The 24498-nt window shown below is 31.3% G+C and overlaps 1 protein-coding gene across 4 annotated transcripts in view; it reads right to left on the reverse strand.

Moving 5' to 3' along the window:
* Positions 1–532: 532 nt before the first annotated feature.
* LOC139513551 (parathyroid hormone/parathyroid hormone-related peptide receptor-like) overlaps positions 533–24498 on the reverse strand; it is a 43765-nt gene continuing 19799 nt past the window's right edge. For 3 of the 4 annotated variants that reach the window (XM_071302173.1, XM_071302172.1, XM_071302175.1), the window contains 12 exons: positions 18105–18198; positions 17794–17904; positions 12692–12825; positions 11821–11915; positions 9711–9858; positions 7579–7738; positions 6640–6700; positions 5519–5585; positions 4106–4191; positions 2810–2948; positions 2469–2510; positions 533–804 (listed from right to left, as the gene is read on the reverse strand). In XM_071302173.1, the coding sequence (XP_071158274.1) occupies positions 556–804; positions 2469–2510; positions 2810–2948; positions 4106–4191; positions 5519–5585; positions 6640–6700; positions 7579–7738; positions 9711–9858; positions 11821–11915; positions 12692–12825; positions 17794–17904; positions 18105–18198 (1386 nt within the window). In that variant the 3' untranslated portion in view covers positions 533–555. Of the gene's footprint in view, positions 1063–2468; positions 2511–2809; positions 2949–4105; positions 4192–5518; positions 5586–6639; positions 6701–7578; positions 7739–9710; positions 9859–11820; positions 11916–12691; positions 12826–17793; positions 17905–18104; positions 18199–24498 lie in introns of all 4 variants that reach the window. The other variant, XM_071302174.1, reaches the window with a different exon arrangement.

Below are 24498 nucleotides of genomic sequence, written 5' to 3' on the forward strand. Positions count from 1 at the left end.
GTAACAATTTTGTTGTACGGACGTTGCCTGTTGCAAGAGATGTTTGTTTACTCCTTTTAAACATGCCCTCATCCATCAGGCGTGATAAATGATGTTCGATTCAAAAACATGAAAATATATTACAACGTGTTATCTGATATAAGTAATTAGTTTTCTGCAGCAGTGGTCTTTTTATCAGGAAGTTCTCAAGTCAGTACTCGCTTTCTACAATCAGATCTGTCCGCTTGAAATAAATGATGGTTAGTCGTTGTTTAATCTATCTATTTATAACAAATAATCTCTATTTCAGAAACCAATTTTTAGTGAGTTCCATTTCTAGCTATTTAATTCAATTGTGTCTTCTTAATACATTTAGATTAACAATTCGTACTTTTTTTCTTGTTTATGTGTAGTCTTGATTTATATTGGCTAGCTGTTAACCTAAAACAAAATCGAATGACTATCGACGAATTTAAGATGATAAGTGCATCAACATGATGATTTCTCTATGTATAACCGTATAAACAACTACTGCTAGAATACAATAAAAATGTAAACGTACAAAACCCGTTTATTTCAATCATTCAAAATAGGTAAATTTTCGTCCAATTCCTGAGGCGAGTTTACATTGAGATCAATATCAACATTACACACTGGTATAGTCAGTTCCTTAAGGTCCATATTTCCGTTTGAATCCCATGTGTCCGGAACACACGTGTGATGTGTGTCATGGTCTATAGCATATGTTTTTGAACGTGATGACATGTTGCTTTGACGACGCATTATTCGCCGACGACGCCAATGCTTCTTGATTTCTCTTTGAACCTGCGAATTACAATCAATAAATGAAATACACTCAATGAATGGTTTTAAACTGATACAAATGTCATTGGAGCCAATGGAATTCGGCAAGCGTATACAAATCATATAAATTTCTCATCTAAATTTGGGATACAGCATATGATGTGTCAAGTGTCAAGATATATCATGGTTACTCCTTATTAAAGGTTTTGAACGTGACAAGTTGTTTTTCTTAAATATCATACGCTGTCCCTGCCAATCATTCCTGATCTCTGTCTGAACCTGTCAATTAAAATCGCTCTATGTCAAAAATTAAAGAAAACACAATCTCCGAATAACTTTGTTTGTACGTTGGTTAATACTAACTTTGCCGATCATTCACGAATGGTGTTTTCAGTGACGTAGACAGCATATTAATCAAGATTACCTTACTGACTTATATTAAACCAATGTAATTTTTTTATACTTATATAGCAGACACATCACTATTATTTTATCCCTTTGCGTCTTAGGCTTAATTCCCAAAATTTCAAGTATGGATAGCTCTTATATCCTTTTATTACATTCACTGTAGTCAGAGCAATACATTGCAACTTGTCTTTTCTTATACTGACAACATCAGCATGATCAACATAACTGAAATTGAACTGAATTCTGCATCGGTTCCAAAACATTTCTGTAAGTTACACCTATGCGTAGGAACTATTTTGTTTTAATCTTAATAATTTTCTGGTATGTTCTGTAATTTTGGGGGACGAACTTGTGGTGTTACACCTTTAACTTATTATAAACACAGAAAACTCAATATTGAGTATATGTCATACTATCTGTCACTCACATATAATGGTCAACATGAATGCACTACGGACAGAAGAAGGGTTGTAAAATAAATGTCTTCGTAGAATTAACACTTTTGAACTATATTTTAAAATCGTTCTGAATTTAAAATGATTTAAAAAAAAATATGATGTTCAGTTTACCAAATGTCCGTCATCTTCACATTTCTCGTTTGTTAAAATTCTTTTCTGTCCTATCGTTTAGCTTACTCAAATTGTAATGGATTGCATACACACGTTTGTATGCTGTATTTATCAAGGCGTTCTCTTAACGTTTAATCGACCAAGCAGGGATTTGAACGAAACAAACATATTAAAATTGATGACAGCAATCAACAGCAAACTAACAAGAAACATGTTTTCTGAATCGTTCGTTTAAAGACAGCAGAACAATAGTCTAATTTGCACATCTTCCAATTGTGGCGTATTCCTTATCGAGTGGAATTGCACTGTTGGTTAAGACATTATTAAATTGACTCAGACCACTGCGCTCTGTTCTGAGTTTAAGTTTGACCCCTTTAGGGGTTGTGTTCTGTTCTCTCTTAGTTGAGTTATGATCATAGCCTAACTACTAATACGCTTAACAAGTCTAGAGCAATTCAAAATCTTGTTAGATGTCACCAAAGATACAAGTATAATTGAAAATCAATTTAACAAACAATTTTAAAGATAGGCATAATTTTTTGATATGGCAATTTCGTGCGATTATGAATTTTTCATTCAATTTATCTCAACAAAAAATGTAGTTTATCACTTTATATTTGTTGCGAGACCAAAATGAAATTTAAGCTTTTTGTAGTTAATCATCTATGATAGTATGTCACGATATTGTTTAAGATGCGTTATATTTACCTCTCCGTTCATAAAGCAAAATAATAAGGCAACTGCAAATCCCTGAAACGAAATAAAAACCAATCATTAATTTGATATGTCATATTTCTTAACATTTAATGTATGCAAAAGAAACCGTGAACCTTTATCCCCTGTAAAACTGGTAAAGACCACCATTATTATACCTGTACCATATATATATATTGCTTCTTGTCCTTGTTTTGGTTTTTCGGTCGGGTGTTGGTTGTCGATGAGTTTAGATGTCCTGTGCAGTATTCCTGGCAATTCCAGGTATCTCTTTTTATTATTATGTAGAACTGTAATAAACTGTATACATTTGTGTTTACATCTTTACCACTTACCTGGAATGAATTGAAGAACATTTCTGAATACATCCATATGACCTCTAAATTAGGGTCCATACATATAGGCACTGCTATAAAAACTGCATAATACACACCAAACAAAGGAATAAGTACCAATGTTGATCTGGCTAACTTTCTACAAAATATAACAACTATTCACATATAGCGTTAGTAAATACTATACCATATACTTTTTAAGGCTTAATAATAAGATTATTGATATAAAAAGATGTGGTATGAGTGCAAATGAGACAACTCTCAATCCATGTCACTATTTGTAAAAGTAAACCATTATAGGTCAAAGTGCGGCCTATGTCTTGAAATTGTCAGCTCCGTTAAAATAACCTGATACTATGGACCTCTGTTTATTTCTATGGTTATCATAAAATCAAGGTTAATAGAAACCTTATTTTCTAGATTTGTTTTCAACAAGCACTCTTAAAATCTTCTAAAACGAAAACCTTCAAGTATGTCCACACCTTGAGGGTTGGTTTTTAGATTAGACTGTCCGAAATAAGATAATCATATCCATATATACTTTATTTTTTTGAGAAATTTATGGAATGTTTCATTTGAGTTTGATAAATCTAACATGGCTAATTTTAAACAGCTGTTTATGTCGATGATGGTTTTTAGATTAGACTGTCCGAAATAAGATAATCATATCCATATATACTTTATTTTTTTGAGAAATTTATGAAATGTTTCATTTGGATTTGATAAATCTAACATGGCTAATTTTAAACAGCTGTTTATGTCGATGATGGTAGGTATACAGTATGACAGTCATATCATTAGTTCAATGATCACAAATAAATACCTATATCAGCACCAATTCAATCTGCCTCACAAAGTTATCATTCGTTTATTCTTTTCATTGTTTGAATGTCTGTTTTTTGTGTGTGTACTGGTGTTGGTCGTTTTTGTAGTATGATGTACTAAAAGGCAACTCCTGCTTTCCCAAAATGTATGTATCACTTGATGACACATCTATTGAACCACGTAATGATGGCTACACATGTACAAAAGGGAAGAACAAATGATAAACATTGTTATCAAAGTTAAAACTTGGTATAATATAGATATAGGAAGGTGTGGTATGAGTGCCTATGAGACAACTCTCCATCCAAATAACAATTTATAAAAGTAAACCATTATAGGTCAATGTACGGCCTTCAACACGGAGTCTTGGCTCACACCGAACAACAAGCTATATAGGGCCCCAAAATTACTAGTGTAAAACCATTCAAACGGGAAAACCAACGGTTTAATCTTTATAAAATAACGAGATACCTGAATTTATTTGGATCTTTTGTGTGTGCTGCATTCAATTTAGTATACAACACTCGGATAATATTAATGAAAAACACTAGGTTTATCTGCAATAAAAAAAAAATAGAAGATATAATTTTCCATGAACTTATAATATTGGATCAATTACGTAATCAAATTAAATTGTAGCTCCATTGTGTCTGAATAGATGACCTTGCAATGCAATTTTTACCAACAAATACCATACATCTTTCACACACAGGAAAACGACTAACCGTATTTAATATCGATCTACACGGAAGACATTTTGAAAATAGGGAGACATATTGCCATTTCCGACTATTTTTATTTATTTAAACTGTTGCTGGTAATTTTGACTGAAGTAAAAAAAATTCTTACTGCTGACAAAATCTGCTTAATTCATATTTATTTTTCTGTTAAACGGGATGACTATACACTTGCAACTTTGTATATATACCTATCTATTGTTGACAGTGAGATTACTATCGAACAGAGTTCCAAAGTCCAGGAGTATAGCAACTATATGTCACAAAACGACCTGTCACGTATAGTTTCGGTTTGTGCTTTTTGAACTTAAGGACGCTTAACTATGGCAACAGAATACGCATGCTCGAAAATCCTTTCTGTGATTGGACAAAATGCTGTCATGGTGGGTGATTTTGTTGTGTTTGAAAAAAACGTCTCGTAAATTATATCGTGATTGAAAGCAAGTGAAAAAATATAAATATTTGAACTAGATCTTACAAAGATTTATATTTTTATTAAAATAATTGTTTCTCCAATAGCTCTTTGCGTTCATAACATCTGTTTATTCGGGACAATTATATAATTTTCAATGTAAATTTTGTTGTACGAACGTACATGACTTTTAGAACGCACCTACGCATGTGTGATTTCCGCGGGGTTTTGGTGAATGTAAACAAAAAGATACGAGGACCGAGAATACTGAACACAAACAAAGAAAACGTTATTTAAATGGTAAATCGAAATGATAGTTTTAAACAGATACTCAAATTTAAATACGTCGGATATCTTTTTTAAAGATAGTTCTTGTTTAAACTATATTGATCTGATCGTCACTGATGAGACTTATGTACACGAAACGCGCGTCTGGCAAACATTCAAATAATAGTACAGAAGACACATCATGGAAACGTAAAGACTAAACAACACGAACCCCACAAAAACTGGGGGTGGGGGTCTCAGGTGCTCCGTAAGCAGATCTTCCTCCACATGTGGCACCCGTCGTATTGTAATTAATCCTCAAAATAACAATGCTAAATAATTCTAATTACAGTGTCACTATTTATTAGAAAAATATTGTTATTGCTAAATTGACATGTTTCGCAATAATTTATATAGCTATTGAGTGTCGTATTTTAGGAAGTATGCTACTATAAATCGTTAACTTACAATACATGTTACCATAATCGGACCTTTGATTATCCAGAAAAATCTATTGTCCATAGTGTTCCAACACCTAAAAATATAAAATTATAATTAATATATATAAATATATATATGCATGCTAATAAAATAGTGTGAATTCGAATCGCTTTTAACGAGCCTCCTACATCCGTAGCATGTTTTAGGCGTGCTCCTACCTTATCTTTTGAAAGCAATAGATTTACAAGTAGAAACTATTGCAGCTATATGACTTTGTAAAGGAATATATATTTCACTTTATCCCAAGAAACCTAAGAATAACTCTTATCAGTTTATGAAACCAACGTTAATCTTAATCGAGTAGACTCTGTCTACGTTTTCTGATATACTTGTTATATACTTGTTTTTTGTCTTTATGTTTTACTGCAATTTTGTTCAACAGTTCAACGTGATCGTAACTGTACACACCCGTCATTAGGCTAATGACTTGACTTTTCCTTTGTCAAATCCGTGTTGTGTACCCCAGTTAACATGTATGAAGAACCAATTCCTTAGTATTTGTTTGTTATCGTGGTCTGTCTTTTAAATCCCTCAATTTTAGTTTGTAACCCGGATTGGTTTTTTCTCTATCGATTTATGAATTTCGAACGGTGGTATACTACTGTTGCCTTTATAAATCGAATTTCTAAATTTGTACATAAGAAAACCACTGTTGCCATCTAGTTTAATTTTGTGATTATCCAACCATTACTAGTATAAAATGTTCATACGCATTCATAAAAATAATCATAGTGTAAAGGGTTCTTTTCTAGTTAATATAAGTTTTGTTATATGACTACGATATTTGTCAGAATAAAAAATCTGGTTATTCGACAGTACAGTTTTTACTATAGCTATATGTATACAAAACAAACCACATTACTCATAACAGACCGAAAAAACAATCAAGGTAATTTTTAGAATATCTCATATCTCGGTAGTATTGAATGCAAAACCGTAAATGATGCAACTGCACTGCTAAATTTTGTTATTCAACTTAAATGTATAATAATTCAAAGTTTGTTTTCATGTCCAAAAAAAAAATAAAAAAAATAATACAAATTTCACAAATTGTATTATAACGTCAATATTGTATAGTGTTTACTTACAGTGTGTTTTCGAACATATATCGCACAATTAACCATGGTATAACTGACAATAAAGGCACACCTGAATAAAAGAGTTCTGTTATTAAAATATGTAAAGACAAGCTACTTCCATTTTGCTTGAATAGGTAAATGTGTTAAATCTACGTAGTGATATGTAATTGTTTAGAGATATGGTAAATAGTTTTCCGTGTTCACCCCCAAAAACGTATCAAATAATCAAACGTTTCAATGTAACGTCACTGAAATCCAAAATGTGTCTTGTTGAGGAAGGACGGCCAAAGTGGTCTTGTCATGATCCAATTTTGTTAACATTTTCAAAAGCGCTTAATCAAGAAGGTTTTTTTTTCACATATGCTTTTTGAAATCAAATATAATCAAATATAATCGAAAGTATTAACATATTTGTGTTAATTTTTTTAGGGGGGCATTTTATACTGCAGTTTTGATAATTCTTTTCAAAATGTAATTGATGTATACGAAACTCTCTCTTGCTTAAATTTATATTCTGTATAGTAGGTTTTCACTCTGGTAAATACAACTGTTACATATAAAGCTCAAATATTTTAAGCACTCGTATGTTCCAATTGTCGTAGCAAAAACCCCGTCCATCACTATTATTAAACAAATCTTCATCTAAAAGGTCATTCTGATCTGAACATCTTTGAAAATCTATTCTATGGTTTGTTATACTGTCGTTTGTTTTGAAGTCGTTTTGGTTTTTTGTTAGCTGTCCAATTTTATTCGACTTATGAGTTTCAAAATCTCTTTGTGCATCTATCTTCCGTCTTTGTTTTTAATATCAAAATATTCTAATATATACTTATATCTATTAATACAGTTTTGTAACTCAGTTAGTTGGGTTAAATGTACAGTAACAAAAGAAGACTATTGCCAGTTTTTTTAAAGCAATGACATCATCAAAATGTTAAATATACTCACACCATCCTAATATAAGAAATGTTCTGTATATATGTCGTGATACGTTGTATTTTGTAGACAAAACAAATGTATGTAAAAATAGTCCTTCAACAAATATCCACATAAAATTTGCAGTTAACACATAGTAGAAGATGACGTAAACCGATTTACATATCCATGCCTACAAATTGAGCTAAAGATTAATATGCTATATTGATATTACATCGTTGAACGAATTGAAGCATTATATGACCGAAAGGTTCAACTTTGAGTGCATACATTATTTTAATGAGTAAGGTATGGCTAAATAAGATCTAGAGGTGTTATATTAAAGACATATTACACAAGTCAAATGTTAATGATAACTAGAGAAGTTGATAAAAAACAAGACTGGGCGCGTAGAAAGTGTACACGTCTCCTAATACACACGCCTCATTTAGACTATTTACCGACTTAGTAATAGCATAAGCAACAAAACGGGTGAAACATATGGAGCAGGATCTGCTTACCCTTCCGAGCACCTGAGATCGCCGCAGTTTAAGGTGTTGCTTAGTCTATAGTTTTCTAGGCAGTTTCATTGTTCTATTATTTAGATATAGGAAGATGTGGTGTGAGTGCCAATGAGACAACTCTCCATACAAATAACAATTTAAAAAGTAAACCATTATAGGTTAAAGTACGGCCTTCAACACGGAGCCTTAGCTCACACCGAACAACAAGCTATAAAGGGCCCCAAAATTACTAGTGTAAAACCATTCAAACGGGAAAACCAACGGTCTAATCTATATTAACAAAACGAGAAACGAGAAACACGTATATATTACATAAACAAACGACAACTACTGTACATCAGATTCCTGACTTAGGACAGGTGCAAACATTTGCAGCGGGATTAAACGTTTTAATGGATCCAAACCTTCTCCCTTTTTCTGAAACAATAGCATAACATCACAACAAAGAAAAACATACGATAAAATATCAATTGGCAGACTTAACTCAATCAAAAAATGTTTGCTTGTCTTTTTCTTTTTCAACCGTGGCGTTGTCAGTTTATTTTCGATCTTCGACTTAAAATGTCTCTTTGGTATCTTTTGCACCTCTTTTACAATGAACCAAAATGTCCAAATTGGGAGTAGAATCAATCGACATAATAAAATTTTAAAGACTGTTTTGATATCTTCAGATTTAAATCGCGAAAAACGTAAATATATTGTCAAATTGCCTTTTTGTTTATAGATCACGTAGCTTCTCTCTGACCTTCATTGACCTAACGGAACACTGTAATAAGGGTTAGGATTTTGTGTTATCGAAAACATTAAATCTTAAAAGTATAAATACATTGCTGTCATGTCACGCTTGTTATTGCAGTTTCTTGTGATTCACGGACTTTTAATACATTTCCATGATGATGATGATAAAGCAACAGTTCACTGTAAGTGGTCAATAAGTTAATATAACTGAAATCTAGTCATGTTCGTGCGAATTTACTCAAAAAATAATAACGGTTTACATTTCAAAGTACACAATGAGAGTTGTTTCTAGCATTTCTGCGTTTCATAAGTGGTGTACAACCTAAATGTAGCCTCTCAGTTGACAGTAGTTTAATGTGAACTCTGCTCCTGTTTAGTCTACTTGTTATTTTAGTGAATACAATATTGCTTAACTCGTAAAAATGGATATCAATTTATAAATCAATCTTAGCAAATAATGTGCCACTTCCGTATTGCATTAGTAATTATTTTTATTTGTAGAAAACAATACAATAATTACTGATAGAACACCAGATTTGTTATAAGGGAAGTATCTATTTAGTGTGGTTGTATAATGTCACATCGTTGTTGCATTGTATGTTTGATATCTTTAACTTTTTTACATTAAACATATTTTAGAGCCTTGCATTGATTTTGAAAGTTCTTTATCATATAAATGTTTAAGTGGTTGTGTGCCAAGGTATTATTTGGTAGTCATAATTGATATATAAGAATCTCTTGAGTTATCTATGGCTTGAACTAAGTATTAATGTTGACCATAGCACTCGTATTTAAATTCTATTTTAAATATTAATGCATACTTGAATATTCGCAATCTTTCTCAATGCTTATCATTTTTGGTTATTAACTACAAAATATAGAAAGTTAAGATGAAGTTTTTACCTGACCAAATGATGTTTCTCCTTCTATGGTGGAGGAGTAATATACCTCAGGTGTTATATCTATGTCCTTGATGAAACAAATTATTGATCGTAATATAAATGAAATAAACATGTTTATGTGAACAGTATTCCTCTGGCAATGAAGTTTTCTGAAATAAACAAAAGATATCTTTATTCACATATTTATTCATCGGATTTAAAAAAAAAAAAAAGAAAAAAAAGAGTGTTTTTTGTATTTCTTGGGCTGCTTTCATGTTCATATTTGACCTTCTTTTGTAAAAGATCATTCGTTAGAAAATACAAACAATTACACCATAACAAACACAATTCAATTGTTATATTCTTGTTATGGTTAGAAAATATATAAAATAACATTACTAGAAGCTCAATCCCAATTTTATATTCTATTTTTCGAAATTTACCCGTGATAAATAAACGTCACAAAAATACGTTGATAAACACTTACATTTTATAATTCTATTGTCATGTTCTGGTGTGCTATAATGCCCGTTGTTTTTATGGGGTTTACATCTTTTAATGCACTATTATATATTATTCGTTCATGTATTTCTTTGTCCTGAGTGTATCTGCGAATATGTTTACTAAATTCATTTCACGTTATGATGTCATTCTAGCGGAAATTTTAATATTGCCATTTAAGCGGGAAGTATGGATAGTCTTTAAATCAGGTTTAAGCAACCATTTTACCTTTTAAAAAATGATACAGAAATTGACAACTTTAGGTCAGAAGACGACTTTCAACAATGAGAAAATCGCATACCGCTTACTCAGCTATAAAAGTCCCCTAAATTCATGTTTTGTCCTTTTAATTTGTATCTTAATATTTGTTAATCATAATAATTTAAGAACAATTTTTATCTGAAACAAGTATAAAATTGCGTTATTTAGCCCATTCACGTGTTTCTTTATATTTCTACGGCAACAAAATGTCCATAAAAACTGCATTTATCATGTATTTGGTTTTCATGTTATATTTGTTATTCTCGTGATGTTTTGTCTGATGCTTGGTCCGTTTCTGTGTGTGTTACGTTTCGGTGTTATGTCGTTGTTCTCCTCTTATATTTAATGCGTTTCCCTCGGTTTTAGTTTGTTATCCCGATTTTGTTTTTTTTTTTGTCCCTGGATTTATGAGTTTTGAACAGCGGTATACTACTGTTGCCTTTATTTATGCTATATTAACTTTAAATATTCAAATCCGAAAATATGAATGTAAGCACCCAAATATATAATCCAAAAGCTTATTAAAATTTAGTTAAACATGACGACATTGTTAATGCGACTGTCCCCCTAAAAACCGTAACAAAAGTATAAGTCAGAATTCCGTTTTGTAGTTTTATGAGTTTTTTGGAAAAGAGGGGCGAAAGATACCAAAGGGACAGTCAACTCAGAGATCGAAAAAAAAAACTGACAATGTTATGGCTAAAAAAGAAAAAGACAAACAGACAAATAATAGTACACAAGACACAACATAGAAAACTAAAGACTAAGCAACACGAGCATCACCAAAAAAACTGGGGGTGATCTCATGTGCTCCGGAAGGGTAAACAGATCCTGTGGAAGTATTTGTACTTATTCTTTTTAGGACTGATCTCCTGGCGTCAGATCTTGGATGTTTTGAGGTGTAGTATAAATTTTCACTGTCTATTAAATTGGAGATTTATTAATGATTCGTAATACTTGCAATCAGTAAAACACCGGATAATGGTCTCTTAATCTTTGAATACTTTATTTCTGGTTTGTCTAAGTTTGTTTATTCGAAAAAAGAAATGTGATGCCTTAGGTTCGAGGAATACAATTTTGACTTGATGGAAATCTAATTATTATAACTGCTATTCAACTAAAATAAGTTTATCGTCAAAACAATGTTACTTAGCAATATTTGCTATGTTTTTAAATGAAAACAAAATATAGCAGGATATAAACATTTAAACGTTTGAAGCTGAATTAAGTGCCTTTTTTAATTGAATCACAGTAATAATATAGTACAATCAAGTAAACATTTAAAAAAAATCATAGTTATATGCATGTTTATGGTGTAATCAAAAGCCGCAGGAGATACAATATAAAAGATATATAATAAAAATGACTACCTAAAATAAATCATCAGTATAACTGCAACAAGAAGTGAAACCAGCGAAATACCATAACCAATGTTGTAGAATATCTGGATCCTAGGCATATGTTCCTGTTATAAACATACAGTATATATCTAATGAAGGAAATAATGTACAGAATTCCCGACCAGATGATGTAATGGTCAATTTATATACCATAATGATTGTAGGTTGGCTAGTCCTAATATCTACGACATGGCAAATTTGATGAGACTTGAAGCACTTATCATTATAACACAACCATTTCGTGAAGTCGGATGATAAAGCATATTTTTTTTTCTTTCTTAAAATAGTAATATCAAAGAAAGACGAACACTTATATTAATCGTTTCTTTATGATCAGTATAATGTTGACGAACCACGCGTTGAACGTAATAAATCATAATAAATCTGTTGCTTGCAAAGATGCGTATAATTATCCTGGACGATACGTAGTTGAGGCAATACATGGTTGCGTCAACTCTAGATTTCAACACAGCAAACATAAAAACCTCTGTTATTATGATGTTTACTTTTTTAAATCTTCAATATTGCAATCAGGTAGAAAAGTTATTTCTTCTCATTCGTTATTTATACAATTTCATAAACATATCATATATACAGCATGACAGAAATAGGTGGAAAACTTTCATTAGTCAAAAATTGTTCAAGCTACATACTTTCATCTCATTGAAATGTTATTACATAATCATGTAATTGATAAAAGATAAATAGATATCTAAATTGAAGTCGGTTGAATTATATAGCGATTGATGTTGGGGTTTTTTTAAACTCCAAACGGAAGTACAAAATGTAGTCCAGATAAGAGTTCGTCGTACTGTAAAGTAACCCATTTACTATGTTATACCTGAATGACATCGGGCACTAGTGATTGGTTATCTGTATTGTTTCCAACACATCCGGAATAGTTTGTCCATGTTTTGTTTAATTCGGGATGAAAAAACCAGTCGCCGTTTTCCAAACATATCCGCGTTGCAAAGCCTATTAAAATGGAAATAATTTTATTGCATATGAAACATTCAGAGTTCATACATAATTTATTGTCCCGTATAATTTATTTTATTGTGCGAAATAGCTTAAGACACGTTATTAATAAAATTAGTTTCGCCCTTTGTAATTTCACTATTCACTATTTGACATAACTCTACGATCTATACAATGATGTCAAGGCAAACACTGAAAAAATAGGAAAATACCAGAGTATTCAACAATCTTTGAAAAGGTGTTTAAATAGAATAGCAGAAATAAAATCGAAGGAAATTGTAATTCCAATAACGAATACATTTGGTATAAAAAATTATTAGCCTTGTATCGATGACATTTCTTGTGAATGTGTTCTCCCTAATAGTCGACACTTATGTGTTGACATTAAAAATCATTGATATGTTTATTTTTTGTAAAAGAATTACGAAGAAACTAAGGTTTAGTCGCTATAAACACCAATGCGATACTGCCGTCAAGCATATATTTCCGTAGTAGTATTTGCAGTACTTTTCGTTACGTGGGTTGTTAAATGCTATTCAACTTCTCATTTTAGTTGGTCTTCTAACTATATCTATTTAAGAGCTACGGGTGAGTTTTATGCAAACAATGACTTATTATAGTCATTCTTAACAAAAAGAATAAGTGAGCAAAATTCTGATAAAACAGGACATTCATTTTAAAACTTTTGAGGACGACGTCAAACGGACAGCGCACCGGTATATGATATGTATGTATGGTTCATACAGCATATGTTCAATCACATTTTGATATACTAGTATTGAGTTTCTTAGGTGAGCTCAACTAGTGTAAAATAGATTGCTCCGTCCGACTTAACTGAAATAAACCGCACAATAACCTTACATTTCGGTCGTTTAGTCACAAATGATTGCAAATGTATTTCCTGAAAGGTTCTGTGTTCTTTTATCGATTCCTACTAATCTTACTTAATGCTTGTCTTTTGTCAATAGTCATTACGAAGCAAGATATAATGTTATACCTATAGATTGCTTGATGTAACTCTAGGTTTCGAATATACATTAGTTTCAACTGTTCACTGTTTTATACTTCTGTCTTGTAAATAAGTACAAACGCCTCATAGCTTGTGGTTTTTCTAATTTAAGAAAGGCATTTTTTTTATTCCCGTAACGATAAAGCTTTCTTTACTTTCTTCCTATTTTTTTTTTTTTTTGTTGTTGCCTATTTACATCCAGAAATCTACAAAATTCTCACACAACGATTTAGATACAGACAGGAATTGTCTTTTTCTTTATACCCATGACGATTATTTTTATAACACATTATTTTGTAATTTATTGGACAAACACATTAAACTATTTCCGTTCAATTCCCATTTACTCTCTATTTTATAGATGTACATTGATTAATATGTCTGCTGATTCACGATTGTATCATCATCGATGTCAAAATCAGAAAGACAAATACGAATAAAGACAAAACTTATACATTAAGTAAAAAATACATACAGTTACAAAGTGCTTATAATATTAAGTAGACGTGTCTTTGTGTATCTCAAAATGATAAAGTTGTGTTAAACTATGGATGTGTACAGACTTTTGAAAAAATCTTCTTATCCTTTTTCATGATTAGTGGGATCAAATTGATAAAGACGGATTCATAATTGTATAGGTCAAGTTTAGACCACCTGGTTCACACGACACAAAGAGATGTAAATTAAAACAAAAATATAATTTCCAGGGAAGAACAAAGTAAAAGAAACTGCATAAAAAATAAAATGCTGATCACACTTCAAATTGTTAAAACAAACATATTTCTGTAAGTCATGTTAAATAGGTTTGGCCCATTTTCCCTTAGATTTGTTTCCATAATAGGGTCATCAACTAATTTGTTTATGGAAGTCACAGACCTTCATTATTTTAGAGCTTAAAAACATACAGAAGAAGTCTTCACATTTAAAAGACATACATTTCTTTTCAATATGACCTTTAAACATTGTGCTATAACATCACAGAAGCCTTTTATATACTGTTGTTACTTTTGTCTACCTATTAACCTTGGTGATTGCCTTCAGCGTTTACTGCTCTTACGCAAGTCATTGTATTAAATGATCAATAAAAGAATCACTGTAATTGGAGAGAACCAATTATATTAAGATATTCCTTAGAGATATTCCAACTATTACTGGTTGAACAATTAGATAACTTGACGTACATACATTGAAGTAAACACTATTCGATGCAAGAAATCGGTCCCCAATAACGCCATTGGAAACTTGATGATAACTCTTTAATTGGAACCGTAAATGAAATGGGTTTATTTATTGATTAAGTTTAAGAAGGTTTCTTGTCATTTAAAATTTGTTTTGTACCATAGTCAGCATTTAAAAAAATGTTTATCTCCAAGTTTTGAAAGGCTTTATTATTATTTAGGTGATTAAAATATACAAGAAAGACAGAAACAACACATATGTACAGGCAGATTCCAGCCAAAATGTTGTGTTTTCAGTAGATTTAATAACGCATTTCTAGAAGACAACACCTACACTAACCATTATTGTAAAACATGTATAATTTTTCTAACATAAATGTAAGAAAATTTTACTAGGATAATTTGATATAGTTCATGAGGGTGTCGTGATAAGAAAGTGTGAACACAAAATAATAACAAAATTAAACAAGTAGGAAGAACATTCGGGTTTTAACTCGACAAATGTCAAGTTCTTAATCGCCTTAAGTACAAAATCAACTTTCAAACCTGTTATCAACACATGTTTTCTTAAAGGACGAGAAACATGAGAATACAATTGGGACAAAATATTCAATATATGACGGGGTATCATAAGTTCTTTTAGCATTCATGATTATCAAACCTCTTTTTATTACAACCAGTTAAATCACTAATGGTAAATTAACTAGTTCAAAACAGCACTTTATATAGGGGTAATACCACAAATCAGAGTAAGTCAAATCAAGTTGCATACGAAAAACAATCGAAATAAAATATTCCCTTGAAATTGACAGTTGTAGGAAAACTATCCTACATTTCATTGCAGTAAAAAAATATATATCTTGGGTGTTTTAAAGCACCATATTTTTCATTTGGTGTTTCTATAAAATAATTTGGAAAATTGAGATTATATGGTTAATATAGCTTATACACAGGAAGAAAAAGGGAGAAAATGTGATTGATTAACTTCAAGCAATGGTTATTTTCTTATATGAACTGAAACATTATGTGAAATATATTCTATAGTACTGGACAGTATAAAAACTTTACTCATGCTAAGTATTTCTTTATTTGAAATGAAAGCTAAATTCGGCGCTTTTTTTTGAAAAGTGCAAGAAAAAACATAATAGGGGAAAATCAAGGTGGTATAAGTGTAATAGTATTAACGGTTCAAGTGTACTGACTTGATGCACATTTTAACATTTATGTCTCTTTATAGATGTTTTAAGTGAAAACCTGATATAATTGTTGAGAGATTATAAAACCAAATACGAGGAAAACATAAAGCCAAACCCGAGGACTGAATCAGTAATATGTAGATAAACTCATCATAGAAACCAGGACTAAAGTTTTACACTTACGCCAGATGCGCGTTTCGTCTACAAAACTCATTAATGACGCTTGAATAAAAAAATGTTTAAAAGGCCAAATACAGTACAAAGTTGAAGAGCATTGAGGAGCGAGATGCATTCCTTAATTCAAAATGATTTTGGAAGTAAATTAAAACAATATTCGTATTTTAATGCCAGTACCAACGTACTTGCTACTTGACTTGATATTAGATATCATCTGATAATAATCTGGCGATTTATAAGTCTCATAAAAGAATGAAGCTTTTGTATAATGGAATGTGTTTGACGATTTCACTCAAACGGAACACTATATATAGATAGCTATATAACACTTAAGGTACTATTTGTATTACACCATATGCATATTTCGACACTTGACATTTCTTTAGTGATGCCAGAAATTCAAAACCTATAACTGGCGAGGAATAAATGACTAAAAGCTCATCCGGCCTTGTACTGCCATTATTTAACTGTTCTATCTAAGTAATAAAACTGTGGTGAAATAAAGAATTTCCCAAGCGTACTTTATGCATTGAAATTTCCGCGCTTGGTTGAGTGCCATTTTCATAATCAGAGAAAAAAAAGTTATCAAAGGTACCAGGATTATAATTTAGTACGCCAGACGCGCGTTTCGTCTACATAAGACTATCAGTGACGCTCATATCAAAATATTTATAAAGCCAAACAAGTACAAAGTTGAAGAGCATTGAGTATCCAAAATTCCAAAAAGTTATGCCACATACGGCTAAGGTAATCTATGCCTGGGATAAGAAAATCCCTAGTATTTTGAAAAATTCAAAATTTTGTAAACAGGAAATTTATAAAAATGACCACATTATTGATATTCATGTCAACACCGACGTGTTGACTACTGAGCTGATGAAAAGAGAATAAAGTGGTGGCTTCGACTTCGGGGGCATATTGCAAGGTTTTGTTTTGTGATCTGTGATACAAGTATTCGATATGTTCAACTTTGACATAATGGTTTCTGTAAAATATGATGAGATGCCTTTAACTTAATGAAGGATATATAGACACTAAAGTATATTCTTCTTGGCTTTTCTGTAAGCATTCAAATATAGTCAGTCGTTCTTACGGTCCCTCATTTTATTCTTAATAGTCCCAAATCTATTTATATTAATAAAAGACTTTAGTTAAAACTGAACATGTAGGCTCAAAACACTGTTTACCTAAAATATATTTGACTTCCAGTTTTGAAACCTGATGCAGACATTTACACATAGTTTTGTTTTTTCTATTTTACATTTTTATTAATTTTTGTAATGAAGTTTGAAATGCTCGGTGTGTATTGCCTTACAGCATGTATTTTTTTCAAACTCATGCATAATGTTATAGCATTACGAAAAGACTGTTCTAAAATTGTATGAATTAAAGACAGCAATCTTACCATCTGGTTTAAACTTATGGATATATCTTGGACATTGCTGAACGCTTGTGGTTCCATGTTCGACCGGCGGCCAACACATAACACCGTCCCATACTTGTCCACATTGGCTTGCTGCAATATATTACAGTTTAAGGTATTGATAGTATTGTCGATCTTACCACACAACTTCAATTTTGTTTCTGCAACATTTCTAAATATTTCAAATAAGGTTATTTATTATAAGGTTATAACGCATTTGATTAACATAAAATGGAAGTGATTTTTCATGATTTTTGTTTATTTCTGTATATTTCAAACCTTTTTATACTTACAGTTTTTAGCATTTTGGTTTTTAATATTGGTAAAACATCGTATCAGTTCTTGTTCAATCAAGGCTTGTTGTTGATGTTTTGACAAAATTTGCGTCTGAAAATACAATTACATGAATTATCAAAAGACAAGTTCGCGTATGAAAAGACAGAAACTGACGGTGATTGATGTATTCTAAAATAAAGTAATATATATATATACAGTATATGTTGTTTCTGTGTAGACTTGTAATATTTTAGACATAATCATGTGGTATGATTTTTTATTTTGTCTTAGTTAATAGCAAAGGTTAAATCAAAATGACCTATTGCTAGCTAATAGTGTTTTAAAAAAGTTAATTAAGATAGGGGTGCTATATAGTTTCAACTCAAAATATAATCTAAAAATTAAGGAGTACCTGTAAATAAGAAACCGAATCAAAATCTTGACAAATGAATTTCTACTTTTTGGGTAGATAAAGCGAGAACACTAGACTAGAGGAAACACTTGTTGATGAGCAAAATTATGCAAACAGAATCTTTAGTTATGAAAGCTGCGACACTATATGCAGTTTGCGTGTTTATTCATACCAAAAGTGTTGAAAAGGCTTGTGAACTATTTTTCATAATAAAAACACAACACTCACTAAAAGCTACCATTGGTTGATGCAAACACAAATAAAAACCATAAAATCTCCCGAATACAAAACGTTGACAAAAACAAAACAAAACATTTGGTTCTGTATGTGTGCGTGAGATAATATAAGCGCATGACGTCTATTACAATCGCTGCAGTATGATTTTAGTCGATTCTTCAAGATTTCCGTAATGATTTAACTTTTCTGAGAGATTAGCTATCTTGAATATTGGTCATTTGCAAGGTACTTCCTGTTTAATTTATCTTATCACGTTTTGTTAGTCGCTTGAGAGTTTTCCTGAAATATCTAATCAATATATGATTTTGTTATAAAATATGAATTGCAACTATTCAAGATATATAACACCACGATATGTATGAAGGAATACCATCTGTCAAACTTAAACAACAAATCAAAAACAGGAGAGACCGAGTGTAAGCACATATTTTCTATTCACCTGGTTGACCGTACCAAAAATGTTTATTATATGAGGTTTTCACAGTTCATGTTTATTTGTTTTTGGCTTGAAGCAATCACATAAAAAAATGACGCTAAATTCACAATCTGGTCGAAAACAAGTTCGTTATGAAATGCTTGTTGTGTGTGTAATTATAATGGTTTTATAATTAGTTATTTTTTGCTTTCTATAACTATTCATTATTTCACAGGCTATGTAAGCCAAGGAACCTAATCTATTGAAGACAGTAATGGGTAAATGCATGAAGAGATTTTAATCAATTTTTGCCTTTGTTCTAAGCGTATAATTCATATTAAACGTCAGTTAATTTTTCTACATCAATGTTGATAAATTAATACTCGATTAAAGTGACATGAAAATGAAAAACATCCATTTATTCCACTACATTAAATAAAAAACAGTACGTGAAGTGTCAATAAAACTAGAAAGCTAATTAGGGGTAATTGTTTTAAGCGTTGAAGACAATATGCCATATGTTATTGTAGCGTTAATTTTCCTATATTTGAATAAAAAAAAAACAGGACAACTCTCAAGAATTATAAAACCATAACATATTTTTAACAGTAATGCAAAATCTTTATAATACTGTAGAGACATTCCTGCTGTTTTGGTTTTAGAACTACTGGTATGTAAACAAAACTTGTGTCTTGTTTACAATGTTGTAAATAAAGGCAACAGTAGTATGCCGCTGTTCAAAATTCACAAATCGTAAGTCTTGATTTTTTTTATTGATTTTATCATTAATATCATTGCCATTATTGTTGCTTTTATATCAAATATGTCTGGTCTGCTGTAATGTAAAAATATTTCCTCGGCAATAAACTACTATTCTGAGGTCAAGGTAAATTTAAAACAAAATGCAAGAAGTAACACATCAAGAATATTAAAAGTTAAATGGTTCACTAATGACCCCTACGAATCTTTATCGCACCGCAAGTAAATTTTGACGTTGTGATTGGTACAACGCCGTCACGTGGTGACCCCCTATGGATCCCGATTTCATAGGGGTTCATGACGTCACGTATTCTGTTAATGTTGACGTCATCTATTGATGTTGTATTTCATTGCTTATTTTTCTACAAAACGCAGCAATAAAAGTCCTGCTTGTGATAAATTCGACATACGGTTCACTACTGGTCCTATATTATTCTAAATATTTATTATTGGTTTGCCTTTATGTAATTCTTTTCATAATACTGATCTATTTGCTGTTTATAGCACTATTTTTGTAATTGGGAAAGACAAAGACAAAGGGTGTATAAGTCAGACACTTAATGTTGTATTAGAAAATATTTGTCATTGGGTTGATGAAAACAAAATGTGTCAAAAACTGAGACAATGTGTTTAGGTTCAAAACAAAAACTATCTGTCATGTGCAATGACACATTAAATATATCTTTTAATTGCCAACAAATTAATGAAAGTCACTGTGAAAAAGTCCTTGCAATTTTTGTTGATGCAACTCTTTCTTGGTATGATCAAATTAATCATATAATCCAAAAAGTTAATTCTTCATTAACTTTATTAAAAATAATAAAGAAATACTTGAATCATTTTGCACGAATTCTATTTTACAATGCGTATATTCTTACAAATTTAGATGAATGTTGTTCAGTATGGGGAAAATGTAACAAGATTTTAGTTGACAGTTTACTAAAATTGCAAAAAAACGCAGCTAGAATTATTTTAAACGAACACAATATTCGTAAACCATCTATTGAACTATTTAAGGATTCTGGAATTATACCCGTTACTATGAGAATACTTCAAAGGTCATTATTTTTGTGTAAATCTAAACGTGAACTGTCACCTAAAATCAATCTTATTGTGCCCCCAAATAGTAAACAATCGTACAATACTCGACTTTCATCATCGAATAATTGGATTGTCCCTAAATCAATTACAGAATAATACAAATCAAGTATTACTTTTGGTTGCCCAAAAGTGTGGAATTCACTATCCAGTGAAGTTAAAAAGTCAAAAAGTATATCAGCATTCAAATATTCTTACAAGTCATTATATTTAAAAAACAAAACAAGAGTTTCTATCTTTAAATAAAGATATTATCGTTATTATTATAACTGATACCATAAGAATCCATAGAGAGTTAGTAAAATCCATAGGTGACTCGGCCTATAGTCTCACCCCAAATCTTCCATGAATTTTACTTCCCCTCTATGGTTTGGAGGTGGTCAGTAGTGAATCGTATAACGAATTTATCTCACGAACATTAACTGATGCATTTTATAGAAAAATAGGCAATGAAATACAACAACATCAATATATGACGTCACCAACAGTAGACGTGCAGGCATGAACCCACCTATGAAATTGATTAGCCCCAATAGGGGTCACCACGTGATGGCACTAAACTGATCACAACGTCATAATTTACCCGTGGTGCGATAAAAAAAAACCATTATCAATATACAAACAAAATATTGTTGACTAAATGTAAGGTTACAATTTTTTTTACTGAAAAATTCACCTTAATAGTAAAGTTCAAAAAAATCAAAAATCGCCAAAACTTGCTGAAAAGAGTTAGATATATAATTTTTGTGGTTATCCTTAGTGAACTTAGGGATAATTTATTCCGAAGTTTTCAACTGTTAACTCAATCATTTCTATTCTAAAAATCTAAAAGATATCTCACGGTATGTGTTTTGCGAAATATGTGAATAAAAGAGGGACGAAAGATACCAAAGGGACAGTCAAACTCATAAATCTAAAACAAACTGACAGCGCCATGGCTAAAAATGAAAAAGACAAACAGAAAAACAATAGTACACACGACACAACATAGAAAACTAAAGAATAAACAACACGAACCCCACCAAAAACTAGGGGTGATCTCAGGTGCTCCGGAAGGGTAAGCAGATCCTGCTCCACAAATAAGGTATGTTTCGATTTAATATAATACCTTGTACGTTAAGTAATGTTGTATACACATGGATTATATCATATCTTTTCAATGTTGCTGCTTTCGTTTTCATATACTACTTACAGCATGAATTAACCATGAGTAAATAAAACGATAGAATTGCATGCGCAAGACAGAACCATTAATCATGTCAAAGTATTCCTTTTATCAGGTATAAGCCTGAACAAAGAAAGATATTAAGAATAATAGAACTGATTAAAATGGCTTAGTACGAGCTTTGATACTATCGTGAAATTTGTGATTTTTCTTCACGCAACACAACCATTCAATTAATATTACTTCATAAAATATAAAATAAGGCTTTAGATACCGAAAAGGATTTTTATACTCATGAGTTGAGGACATTCAAACTAAAAACGCCTTTGTTAAATATAGACAAAAAAACAAGAGAAACACAATTTGGACAACTAAAGACACAGCAACACAAACCCACTCAAAAGCCAAGGGTGTTTACAGGTGCTAAGCAGACACTGTTTCACTTTTGGCATCCGTCGTTCATGTGAGGATACACTAGATGATAACTGTAATTTATTAACGTCAGAAATGACGAAAAGACGATGAGTGTGTGATAACAAAAACTGGAACGTATATGTAATTTTCTGTTAAACAGATATTCCTTAATGGTCAACTAACTCGTTTTCGTCCATTAATTCAACCTTATCAGTACAATATACTTTTCAGGATTTCTTTTTAATGGCTTTAAATTATCAAATTGTATCTTTTACATTCATGCGGCACTAAAAAATCATGGTTTATGGATTTTAATCATATTGTACAGAAAAAAAAACTTTTAAGGAAAAATACTATTTTCTGTTACGTAACAAACTTTACTTATTTTGAAATTATTAAGAAACTAAGGTTTCAACTCCCTCAGGCAAAGTTAGTTTTAGATGAATTTGGCTACCTATTTTAGGTATTTATGACATATTACTAGCTCTGCTACTGTTTCGGTACTTATACATCTTCGGATTTCAAATATTTGGCTATGAGCGTTCCTAATGAAGGTAAATCCAGAAAAGCGCTTCGGACGCCAGAAATTATTAACGTGTTGTTTTCAATTTTTTATTTTCTTGTTCCTTGTCAGATATAAAACTATTCTATCAACGTATCCCACAAAAATAGTGCAAACGTTTACTATCAGAATCCGCGGTGAAACATCTGCCCATAAAAGGGTTCTTTGGAACTACCTTGATTTATAAAATATCTTTCTTAAATTGAACGTTTTAAGAGAAGGTCCCAACTAAGTTAAGGTTGACTCAAGATTTATTGTAGGTCGTATAGTTTTTATTTGGTACTTATTTTTTATCATCCTCGACTTTCAAAGATATGACTTTTACCGTTCCTGAAGAGCACTTCGAACTCCTTAAATTTCTATATGTATTATAATTAATCATTGACCATGTTGATGTCAAATCGTTGATAATTGCAATTTTATTTAAAGCCGCAAAATGATAAAATGTGAAACATTTAAAGCAAAAAAAACTAACGGCATGATTTATAACAGAACGAAACAAAAAAGCAAAGCACTTTAATTTTCAAACGATAGGTTTATCTTTGATCAGAAGTACATGTATCGCAGGTGAATTAACATGGGATAAAAAATAACAGTCTAAGAAATGATTTATTGTGTTCCTCATTTTTACAGTTGAGATATTACTGTCAAAATATAGAGAACAGTTTAGTGACATACCAGTATACTCTTCCAACTGTATCTTTATTTTCAACCTATCATATATGTACTAAATACATGTTCGAATATTTATAGAAATAAAGGATGCACTAACTGTTAAGTCGGCCTCATATCATGACTTACATCTAGAAATTGACAATGAGGGTCGATTGAAAACAAAACTTTACAACAAAGAGATGATTTCAGCTTTCCAATTGTGAACTTTCCATTTCTAAGTAGCAACATTCCAGCAGCACCTGCATACGGTGTATATATCTCCCAATATATACGATATTCCCTATCTTGCATTTCCTATCATGATTTTCTTGATAGAGGGTTGTTGCTCACAAGGAAGCTATTAAATCAAGAGTTCCAAATGGTGAAGTTGAAATCATCACTTCGTGAATTTTACGGACGCCATCACGAGTTGGTTGACCGTTATAGAATAACCGTTTCACAAATAATATCGGATATGTTTCTGACGTCGTAACTACAATCCCCTTTCCTTTCATGAATGTGACCTACCGAATAAGACTATTTACCGGATTTGTTATCTTATAAACAACACGACGGGTGCCACATGTGCAGCAGGATATGCTTACCCTTCCGGAGCACCTGAGATCACCCCTAGTTTTTGGTGGGATTCGTGTTGTTTATTCTTTAGTTTTCTAGGTTGTGTCATGTGTACTACT

This window comes from Mytilus edulis, chromosome 2, assembly GCF_963676685.1.
Source record: "Mytilus edulis chromosome 2, xbMytEdul2.2, whole genome shotgun sequence".
NCBI lineage: Eukaryota > Metazoa > Mollusca > Bivalvia > Mytilida > Mytilidae > Mytilus > Mytilus edulis.